The sequence below is a fragment of the Akebia trifoliata genome, chromosome 8 (genome assembly GCF_017979445.1).
Source record: "Akebia trifoliata isolate Shusen 1 chromosome 8, ASM1797944v1, whole genome shotgun sequence".
Classification (NCBI taxonomy): Eukaryota; Viridiplantae; Streptophyta; class Magnoliopsida; order Ranunculales; family Lardizabalaceae; genus Akebia; species Akebia trifoliata.
Window position 1 is genome coordinate 42,021,952 of NC_141382.1, and position 11,586 is coordinate 42,033,537.

Sequence of the window (11,586 nt, forward strand, 5' to 3'; positions counted from 1 at the left end):
TAGGGCCTTTACTCCCATTGCTTTATGCTAATCCTACATGCAGGGGACTCATCTCCCTGCTTCTGTTGTCAGGAATTCATCACTAACCAAAATAGACCAAAATCAACACGCATAACCCGGGTTATTCAAGGGCACGAGCCACATTCATTCAGGTCCAACTTTGAGTCTTGGCCAACTGGGGCAGCAACTTCTGGTACTGAGGAAGGACGGGGAAAAGTTGCAGGTATTGATCACTTCTTCCCTGTAGCTAAGCTAAGCTGGAATGTTAATGGGTTAATTTTTTAAATCGTGAAGATGTTTTCTGTTCTCATAGCTTTGCTCAAGCAGCAAGGTATTGGTGCCAAAGGGGCCACGAAAGGCGCTCCTGTAGATGAAGATGTCCCACCTTTGCTTGAAAAGGGTGGAAAAATTGAGGTATCACTATCACCATTCTGCTGTCGAGGTGTTTTCAGGGAATTTCAATGATATATTATTTTTATATGCATCTGATGAAAGAGTACATTTTACTACTTTTCAGGTATGGCAAATCAATGGAAATGCCAAGACCCCATTTTCCACAGAGGAGATTGGTAAATTTTACAGTGGGGACTGTTACATCGTCCTTTATACATACCACGCAGGTGATAAGAAGGAAGATTACCTTTTGTTCAGTTGGATAGGGAAGGATAGTGTCCAGGTAATTTAATTTTTTTGTGAATGTTTGAATTTAGAAATAATGAACCAAAAAGGGTCTATTATTTACAAACCTAACGAGGTGTGAAATAAAAGGCCCACGCTATTTTTATTCAAAATTTTAAATGACATACCCCTTTGTCAGGCGAAATCAATGAATTAGTCATTCCTCGCCTCCTTTTTATTTTTGATAGGTAAAGATTGAAAATTTTATTAAAATAATGAAAAAAGGGAGGCTGAGTTGCCCCATCCATTGGCAGAAGACGAAGCAAAAAAAGAAAAAAAAAAAAGAAGAGAAACAGAGAGGAATAGAACAAAACAGCAATTACAATGCACTCATGCAGCACATAATAAATCCCATGTAAACATGAAATCCTCAAAGAAGGTCTCCTCTGAATTCCTAAAGTAATTTACTCCAAGAGAAAATTAGTCCTATTATAGCAAAAATGACCGTGCAAGGAGTGATCGCCTCCTTTTATTGACATTTTTAGTCATTCATTATTTCACTGTTTTGAAACATGGTTAACAGCTCCTCTTTTGCTAGTGTAACTCCTTAATAAGGCTTATATGTAACATTCAGTTGAAAAATGAAAACCTTCTTTTTAACTACTTAAAAGTTAAAAAGTTCTTTTCAATGGCTTAATGTATTGAATATATCTTACTATATTTTTATACCTGCCAAAATTAAAATTTCAGTGCCCGTAAATTTCTTCTGTAATTTAAAAACCACCCATTCTTTTTCATATGGCCTTATTGCAATATTTTTGGTTCAGTTGGATTCAAACGGGTGATCTCTTGTTCTGTAGTCAAATGCTATACCACTAAGCCACTGACTAAATATGTATTTTTCAAAAAACAATATTTATCTTTGCCTTACTTTTTTCATTTGTAAATTTATATAAAGACCTAAAAAATAAACAAATAAAAAAATCCTCCACTGCTGCATAATAGGTTTATATCTTCTTACAAGCTTTGACATTCTTTTTGAGCTCTATAGTTTCCTTGCTTCTGATGCCGAATGTGTATGACTTGGTATTATTTAACTCTCTTATAGCAATCTTAGATTTACCTTGTACAAAACAATGAGCAGTGAAATTACGTTGCTGGAACTACTTGATCACTAGTTTCAAACTATAAGTTTGCTGAACTTCTATATTGGATTCCTCACACTATCAAGATTTTGGCTTAAAAGTTCCTTGTAGTTTAAGAGAATCATTTTAGTTTCTTGACCACATCTGTTACTGATCAATCTTTGGTTGGTTTGAGCAGACTCTTCATATTCATAACTAGGATAACACGATTAGATTACTCTTTATTCCAGGAGGACCAAATGACGGCTTCTCGGTTGGCTAATACAATGTCCAACTCATTAAAAGGGAGACCCGTTCAGGTATTATGTTGTTTCACCTTTCAATAAGATGGAAAATATGACTTGTTGAGTTTAGGGTTTAATGAGAACGTCCTGTAGGGCCGCATTTTTCAAGGAAAAGAGCCACCACAATTCATTGCACTATTTCAGCCTATGATAGTCTTTAAGGTACTCGCCGTTCAGCTGAGATGGAACTTACCCTTTGACTTGCTTACAAATTAAAATTACTAACCCTAGATTGTTACTTTGAAATTGGATTGATTTTTTTATCTTATGTGAACTATTCTACTTCTTATTTAGGGTGGAATAAGCTCTGGTTACAAAAAGTGCATAGCTGACAAAGGTTTGAATGATGACTCGTATACTGCTGATGGTGTTGCACTCATTCGAATTTCTGGAACATCTCCGCATAACAACAAAGTAGTGCAAGTTGATGAGGTGTGATATTACCATTATCTTCAAGATATTATTTGTTGGACTTCCCAGATGGTTTATAGTAGCATTATATATTAGCACATTTGGGGGATTTTTCTAAGGGATTTTCATCTATTTAGCTCTTTGTTGATTTATGTTTGGACTTCTTATAATCATTTTTAGCACCTACAAATCCTTGTCCTAAGATATGACTCAGTGTGCAGTTGAATAGCAAGATAGGATTCTTGTTACGACTCCCAGTATTTGACATAAAGTATAGATGATGACGATCCTGATTCCTTGTACCTGCAAAATGTTAAAATTTTTCTTTATTTTGATTTTTTTATTAGATAGTTTCAATGATATTACATATTTTGCCGAAGGTATACATAGAGATGGCTTACGAAATCTCTATAGGTGTGTTTATTTTAGCAAAATCTTTTTAAAACAAAAGGAGGGTCTATTCTGGGAAAGAGATTGTGTGGCTGGCTGAACTAATATCTTCTCTTTCCCCCATTTATTTTGGTGTCCCACGATTGTAGTTACCTTTGAATCAAACTCTTTTGGGTTTTTTTGGTTTGTTTTTCTCCCTTATATTTGGTGTTCAGTTATCGGAGTTCTCTTTTAATATTGTGCATGGGGAAGGTTGTTTCTTATTTTATTTTATAGAAGTTTTGTAATCCTCTAAGCCTCTTGTACCCTTCACTGGGCTTCCTCCCGAAAATATAATTACATGAACTTGTCAAATAAATAAAAAATTGCATTCTTATTGATTGCATAGTCACAAAGTAGGAGTAGGGGGGTTTAAAATGGGAAGGGAAAACTTCGGAAAAAATGTTGAAAATGCGAAAAAACAATAAAAATAAAAGATAATAAATATATTAAAAGTTATGAAAGATATCTATATCTAATGAAAATTCATAAAATCAAGTTATTATCATCAAATCCGATATTTTAACATTTATGAGTCACCAAATTCTATTATATATCAAATCCCACATTGAAAAAACAGGAAATTGTTTAATTTTTTTTGGCCTGTGAAAAATGCAAAAAAATGGCATTTTTTGTTACAAATGAAAAAGTCGCGTTTTTTAATCGTTTAATCCTCAGAGATGCAATACACATTTTTTGTTACTGTGATTGTTTGGCCATCTTTGTCATCGTAAGCCTTATCCAACTGTTTGTTGGCAGATGCTCAAATCATAAGCTCCATTCCAACCGTACGAACCACCTCCATCATCATATATGTATAACAGGACAGTTGTCGCCCCTCCCCCCCCCCCAAAAAAAAAAAAAAAAAAAGAAGAAAAAAACCAATAAAGAGGGTTTGGGATTTAATCTTGCCACGAATCTCGAGGAAAACTTCCAATTTTATTGCCTTTTCTCACCCTTTCCAAGAATAACCCCCTAACAACTTTATTGCCTTTCCTTTTCTCCCCCTTTTCCAATAATACCCCTCCAACTTTGTTGTCTTTCCTCTTCTTATCCCCTTAACCCCAAAGAGGATGCCCATTCTAATGTATATATCTGTGCGTTCATGTTTATTGTATTAATAAAGAATCAAATGAATATCCATTATTCTCATAAAATGGGTGACTGTTATTTATGTGCAATTATTTTCATTCAGGTGGCAACGTCCTTGAGCTCTAATGACTGTTTCCTTTTGCAATCTGGGTCATCACTTTTTACTTGGCATGGAAACCAAAGTACCATTGAGCAGCAGCAGCTAGCTGCAAAAGTTGCGGAAGTTTTGAAAGTATGAGCTGACTATAGAGTAATCTCTTCCCATATGTCATTCTTTACTGTTAAATTGATCTTATATCGCACTCGAAAGCAGGGTCATGATCTCGTTCTTGCTAACTTTTCATCTAGAAAAATCTATATTTTTCTATGTCATTCTTGATTATTTTTTTTCAGGAAAATTGAAAACCACCAAAATATATGGTGAAAAATTGAATATTTTTGTATTGAAGTTTACATACCAGCTTCTCATGAAAAAATTCACAATTTTTTATTGAGGTTTCTGAAGGAATGTTGAAACCAACTTCTTCGGAGAGTATAATTTCTGAAGAAAGTGTATTTTTTTACCATTTTTCATTAGATCTCAGACTCAGATATATCTATCACATATTTATAATTGAATATTTTTGCCAGAGATGCCTGGAACTGTTGTCTTACTGTCTTCTCTGTAGTACATTTCCAGTTCTAGGAAAATGCCTACCCTTTAACAGAGGATGTCAGCTAGATGTAACTCAATTCTTCATTTGGTATCAGCTTTTCTTTATCTTCCTTAATACTGTAAATAATAAGAGGGAAAAAGGAACCAATAGGATTCGTACTTCAAATTCTATATATATATATATATATATATATTTCCTATTAATAATTTTTTCCTTATTAAAAAAATACTTTCACAGCTATGAATTTTGCAATCTTCATGGTGCCCAAGAGTGCCATAGGTATAAAGGGAACTGTAATAGGATGTAATAGGACTTTATTCGTATTTGTGATGATTGTGTGGTTTAATGTAATTTTTAGGATCTGTTCAACCTTGGTGTGTTTGACACTCAAGGTACAGGATGAGGAAGTATAGGAGAGTGTAATAGTGTAGTATCTGTTGTGATGTCTATACGCTTGCATTAAAGGAAATTCTGTTATATGCACTTTTGCCACACATATATAAGTTAATGTAGAGAACATAGACTTGTCTCATTCCTATTTCTACTATTCTTGTTCTCCTCTCGTTATTTGTTTTTATTTTTCTCCATTTTTTTATTGTTCAGCCCGGAGTTGCTCTGAAACATGCAAAGGAGGGAACTGAGAGCTCGGCATTCTGGTTTGCACTTGGAGGAAAGCAAAGTTACACTAGCAAAAAAGAATCTCAAGAAATAGTCAGAGATCCTCATTTATACACTTACTCATTCAATAAAAAAGGTTCGTGCTCATTCACCTTATCATCTGTTCAATTTATATGCTATGTAGTTCTTACATTTTGTCTTCACTACATAGTCACTTCGGTTAACTTTCAATGCAACTTAATGTCTGAGTATTGAAACCCTGGATGTGGCTGATTATTTTTTCTTTTTTCTCTTTAAACAATGGTTCTTCCTGTTCTGATGCTGGTCCACAGGAAAGTTTGAGGTGCGCTCAAATTTCACTACTAATGAAACTTTTCTTTTTTTCCCTTTCTACATGTACAATGCTTGGTTTTGTCTTTTTGAAAACTTGTTTTTAACAACTCAAAGGTGTTCATGGGTTTTGAGACCAAGGCCTGACACAATAATGAAGGCATTCATCTAAGTTGAACTTTCTTAGAAATATTTGGAATTTTGTCTTACACTTCTATTTTTTTCCCCAAGCAGGTATTCGAAGTTTACAACTTTTCTCAAGATGATTTGTTGACTGAGGACATGTTGATACTGGACACACATGCTGAGGTCTTTGTTTGGGTTGGTCACTCTGTGGACTCCAAGGAAAAGCAAAAGGCCTTTGAAATAGGCCAGGTACTATTGCTTTGGGAGTACTCTTTCTTTTGTTTTTCACACTTTGCTTCCCTTCTGTTCCTCATACATTAAGGAAATGTTGCAGAAGTACATAGAGCTGGCATCATCCCTGGAAGGCTTGTCTCCGGATGTACCACTGTACAAGGTCACGGAAGGGAATGAACCATGCTTCTTCACGAATTACTTTTCATGGGATTCTACTAAAGCTACGGTATGTCTGAGACAACGGAAATTCTCCTTTCTGTTTTACCTTAACTATACCTGTGATAAAAAATTTGCTAATTTGCTAGGAAGTAATTGTAAATGTTCTCTTTAGCTCCAAAACACAAAGCTAAGACTCTAAATGAGATAACAATCCTTGATAGAAGAATTAGTCTGAATGATTATCCTCAGAGGAGATTAATATAAAAGAACTAATGCGAAATCAGAATTTCTCAGTTCTTAACATGTGACATGCTCAAAGAAGTGGACAACAACAACAACAACCCAAAGGTTTTGGGTCGGATAAATGAATACTATATTCTCCTCGAGTTATGTATAACCTTCTTCAGTGGACAATTAGTTGCAAGGTTTAAAACCTCATCTCGAGGCAATGTTGCAACCAAGAGAAAAATCAAGAGTCTCGACCTAACATTCCAAGATATCTGAGACATTGTGAACCATTCTGAGACAATCCGAAACATTCAACGTTTCAGAGTCAATGTTTTGTTTCAGTCTTAGCCGAAACCGGAATGTCTCAGTCGAAACATTCCAAAACAGTTCAAAACTTTAAACCATGATCGGTTATCTTGAAATGTTTCTTGCATTTCATTTCAGTTATCTTTTATTGTTTCTGTTTAATATTATTCTTAATTAAGGATTCCTTTCCATGAAAACTGCAGGTTCATGGAAATTCATTTGAAAAAAAGATCTTGTGGCTCTTTGGGGCATTGCATACTTCAGAGGTAAATGCTTCATTTAATTTATATTTTTCCTTACCATGCATAAAAAGCTGCTAAGTAACTTCGTGTGAAATATTGTAACCAGTTTCTCTATTGGATAAGTGTATTTAGAAAGGTCTGTGATTAAAATATGTCATATCATAAATATTTACGTCTCCCATAGTTTCTCCATGTCTTGACAATATTACTATTTTTATTGAAGTGCTGGCATGCCTTCAAATCCATGTTCAGATGCAAAGAAGCCAGAAAGACCTCATTTTTTAATTAAGTGTAAATCTCATTCAAGAAAAGAGGAAACAAACAGGGTGGTGGTTGAGAAGATCGACCTAGAAGGAAACAGAACAATGGAAAGCAAACCTACATCTACTGATTATTGTCCCTGCATAAGCTCCCATCTAAAAATAAAATCATCAAAGAAGAAGGCTTTTTATTTTTTGAAAAGTTCTCTAAATTTGCTAAATTGTGGATGATGGTCTCGTGAACTAATTTTTCCTTCCCATCAAAGATCCTCCTGTTCACCTCTGTTTGAAGATCCCAACAAACCGCAAAATGGATCAAAACTCCTCATAATTTTCTTTGTGGAATGAAAGTTGTGGTCTACCAACTTTGAAAAAGAGAAGAAACCAACCAAGGAAAAATCCAATTAATACCAAGGATACAGATAAAGTGGGACCAGATAGCTTGGCTGAAATTATATTAAAATGTGTTAATTATTTAAAATCGTGTCAAAGATTTTCCTCATGTCATATCTCATTTAAAATCGTGTTAATTATTTTGTGGAGTGTTTGTACACCCATGTGATTTGGAACATTTACAATCTAGTTGGACTGTACTGAGTACCAAAGAGTGTAATTTCCTCCTTTTTTAATTCAATGGGAGGAGCCCCTTAGCCCCACTTACCGATAAAAATAAAACAAGTTGGACTGTACAGTAATACTTTTAGACTAGTGCTTCAGCATCTTATTTTAAATATTCGTTATATGCATCTTGGTCTGGTTTCTGAATCATTATTTCATGATTCTTTGAGATCATTTTATCAACCATGACAATAAATCTTAAGACTGCAGTTAATTTTCATGATGAATTCTGATTCACTCGATATATTGTTTTGGTAATGTTAAGTGTCACTAGTGACTATACTAGATCTCATGCTTGGGCTTTCAACGAGCCAGATGATTTTCAACTTTCAACTTCTTTAATCTTGAATAATTGAACATCATAGCGTCCACAGAACTTATTCTGTCCTTATTTATTTATATATTTGTGAATCTATCGATTCACTGTTACTATAACTTGGGGAATGGTGCATCCAGAGCTTTAATACGAGGAATCAATCTCTCAAACTAATTCTAATGTAATTAATCTAGTTAAACTTTATTTTTATTTTTACAAATCTAAAACTTCGATTGAAAAGAAAAGCACAAGAAAAATCTGATGGATATCTATTTGAATTATTCAAGTTCCAATGGAAGATTGTTATCCTCAAATAACCTTTGAAATGAAAATTTCTCTGGATGTAAATATCATCCCGGCTTTTGTTGGTCACTTTGTTGCAGTCATCACAGTGTAATTGTTTATGAAAGGAATTTTCGAGCTCACAACTCCACGAGTTCGGGGTATTTTTTGCCACATTGTAATTTGGCTGTCTAGTTCTTGGTCATGGAAATTGAGGTTAGATCTTTTGTTTCTGTTGCTGGACGAAAGTCGTAGTGTGCATTTTACTTAGGACTAGAATAATTGTCATGTTGTCTCCACACCCAACAAAAAGAGTTTTTAACTACTCCAGATAACTTGATGAATCAGAGAAATTGAGGGTAGTTGGGTGTTTGTTTTTTGAGTCGTGATTTTCTAACTCTCCCTCTCACAAACAACCCCCAAACTCTCCTGACATGGCTGTGCATAGAACCATATATTTTTTCTCGGGATACACAACTGCACATCCCCACGAAAAAGTCTATGGTTCTATGCACAGCCACATCAGGAGAGTTTGGGGGAGGGGGGGTAGTCATTTTATCATTATTCTAGTTTTTTTTTTTCCTTTTCCTGATCAAAAGTCAATAGTGAGAATGTTTCTCCAAAATTGTCATGTTTTAAGCACGACATGAAGATTTTTAAGATATTGACAGGGTAGAGCGTGATTTTATTTACTTTGTTTCTATGTTAAATGCAGAACCAGGATAAATCTAACGGTATGAATAATGGAGGCGCAACTCAACGGGCTTCGGCTTTAGCTGCCTTATCCTCTGCATTTAATCCATCTTCTGGCCCCAAAAGTGCAGCACGAAGGCCATCTCCTTCAACCCGAGGATCACAGAGAGCAGCAGCTGTGGCTGCTCTTTCAACAGTTCTTACCGCTGAAAAGAAGCGGTCACCTGATGGCTCTCCTCCCCAACCCGGTAGAAGTCCTATTTCTGATGTGGGCCCCTCTGGTAAGGAAAACATAATGATCCCATCTGTTCCACTTGAAATGATGTTATAATGGTATTGAATTATTTGTTTAATTATTGAATTCTCTTTTAACATCCATATCCAAGATCATGAATCCATGCCATTTTTATTTATTTATTTAAATGAAGGTATATATTCCATTAGAATTTCACCATTTCATCAAATCCAGAGTTTTAAAAGTCTTCCAGAATATCCCTATAATCAACACAAATGGAAAATCCTTTAGAACTGACATATTAGGTTGCCTTTTATTGAGTTGTATTGTGTGCAGGCTTCTTACGCTCTTGATTTAATTTTGAAGTATAGAGATTTTAACAATTTTTCAGTTCCAGTTGCAGATGAATTGAAGAGTGACAATGCTAATTCTGAGGTGGAAGATTCCCAGGAAGTCTCGGGAGCCAAGGAAACAGTAGAGGTAGTTGAAGACTTGTTTGAAAGCAATGGGAAGGACTCGGTGGTGAAGCAGGAGTTACAAGCAGATGAAAATGGTGATGGAAGTACATATGGTTATGATCAATTGAAGACCAAATCAACCAGCCCTGCTAGAGGAATTGACTTCAAACGGAGAGAGGTTTGTGGTGTTACCATTCTAATATACTTTATTCGTTTAAATGCTTCATGTTACTGAGTTTTGGTGACAGAAATTACTCGTTATGGTTTATGTTTCCTCAGATACTATCAGATTCGGTCCTTATCGTAACCCAAATCATTGATCCAAACCATGAGTTATCGAATGGGAACAAACCATTTTGGGTCTGATCTGATAGATTGCCAGCTTTATAACCTACATATTCCTTATTTCCTTTTTTTTTTTTTTTGTTCAATTTAACAGGCTTATCTGTCAGACGAAGAGTTCCAGACTGTTATGGGCATGGCAAAAGAAGCTTTCTATAGGCAGCCCAAGTGGAAGCAAGACATGCAGAAAAAGAAAGTGGATCTCTTCTAAAGTGCAAAATCATCGAACAAAGGTGTGACCGCTTTATTTTGTTTAATTTGATAGTCCTCGTAATGGGACTGTGGTTATTATAGGACATGAAACTGGGGATACCATATCTAGAGCTTGTTGTTTGTCTGAGAACGAACATTGGCTTATGCTAGTTTCAAAGTCATATGTGCCTGGGAGTGTTTTTTTTTTTTTTTTGAGTACCGCTGCTGCTATCTTCACAATGAGTGGGGATTGTTAGTTTTAGAACAACAGCAGTGGATCCATATTCTTTTATTTGTACATGAGGGTGTTACTACTCGATGCCCTCTGGTTTTATCTTAGTGTCTAATAGGGTTGATGATCGATTGTGGGTCCACCTGTATTTTATTTTGGGGGCTATTGATTTGACTCTTTTCTTTTATCATTTGGTTTTTTTTTCAAGGGGTGGTGTATATGTATTGCATTTGTGTACTCGGTTCAATTTTCAGGAATGCAGACTTCTTGTTGGTTGTCACTACTTGTTTCAGTTTTTTAAAGAGCCCTACTTGGAGGCTCACCAGCTGTTGCTTATTAGATGTTTTTGTTGGCCCCAACCCAAGAATATGTGGGATGCTTGATGTGGTGCTCGTATGTAGGGGAAATTACTAAAAATTACCGAACTGGCCTTTTTATTTTATTTATTTTAATTTATTTATAAATTTTGAGATAAGATCGTGCTAGAGTGACCTGAAGATTGTACCTCATATCGCACATTGTTGACGTGGAAATGTGTAAGAACCATAGATGCCTTTTCATTCGTATATAGATGAAAAGCATCTATGATTCGTGGACTGTGAGATATGAGGTACAATCTTGAGTTCACTTCAGAATTATTCTTTTTGTAACCTAATAATGCAAAAAATTTGAGGGGATTAATTATTTCGGGTGTCATACACATCCCCTACTTTAATCATCAATCAGGGGTAATTATTATGAGTTTATACTTGGGCTGATTTCATTTAGCCATTGATTGGTAAGACGCTAAGCCATTAAGCAAGTCGGATCCAACTTAGATCCATCTAAGAGGCTCTAAACCTGGCCCATGATTCTTAAAACGTAGGTTATGAATTGTGATACTGGACACTTAGGCTCCGTTTGATACAATTTTCAAAATCTGTTGTCAGATTCTTCTGTAAGAAGTTGTTATTAGAAATAACTGTAAAAAGTTGAAACATCGAAAAATTTGTTTGATAGAGTTGTATAAAAGTAATGTGATGTTTATTAGAATCTAATAATTATTGTTTGATGTAGTTTTTGGATTCTATTGTATTAGAG

At 35.1% G+C, this 11,586-nt stretch overlaps 1 protein-coding gene across 4 annotated transcripts in view; it reads left to right on the forward strand.

Annotated features, from left to right (window-relative positions):
• LOC147396902 (villin-3-like) overlaps window positions 1-10,786 on the forward strand; it is a 112,982-nt gene extending 102,196 nt beyond the window's left edge. For 2 of the 4 annotated variants that reach the window (XM_086452205.1, XM_086452202.1), the window contains 15 exons: window positions 73-223; window positions 314-414; window positions 518-676; window positions 1,994-2,062; window positions 2,141-2,209; window positions 2,342-2,479; window positions 4,083-4,211; window positions 5,239-5,389; window positions 5,586-5,596; window positions 5,818-5,958; window positions 6,044-6,169; window positions 6,840-6,902; window positions 9,070-9,328; window positions 9,674-9,918; window positions 10,180-10,786. In XM_086452205.1, the coding sequence (XP_086308331.1) occupies window positions 73-223; window positions 314-414; window positions 518-676; window positions 1,994-2,062; window positions 2,141-2,209; window positions 2,342-2,479; window positions 4,083-4,211; window positions 5,239-5,389; window positions 5,586-5,596; window positions 5,818-5,958; window positions 6,044-6,169; window positions 6,840-6,902; window positions 9,070-9,328; window positions 9,674-9,918; window positions 10,180-10,293 (1,926 nt within the window). In that variant the 3' untranslated portion in view covers window positions 10,294-10,786. The remainder of the gene's footprint in view (window positions 1-72; window positions 224-313; window positions 415-517; window positions 677-1,993; window positions 2,063-2,140; window positions 2,210-2,341; window positions 2,480-4,082; window positions 4,212-5,238; window positions 5,390-5,585; window positions 5,597-5,817; window positions 5,959-6,043; window positions 6,170-6,839; window positions 6,903-9,069; window positions 9,329-9,673; window positions 9,919-10,179) is intronic. The other 2 variants (XM_086452203.1, XM_086452204.1) reach the window with 2 other exon arrangements.
• Window positions 10,787-11,586: the final 800 nt, after the last annotated feature.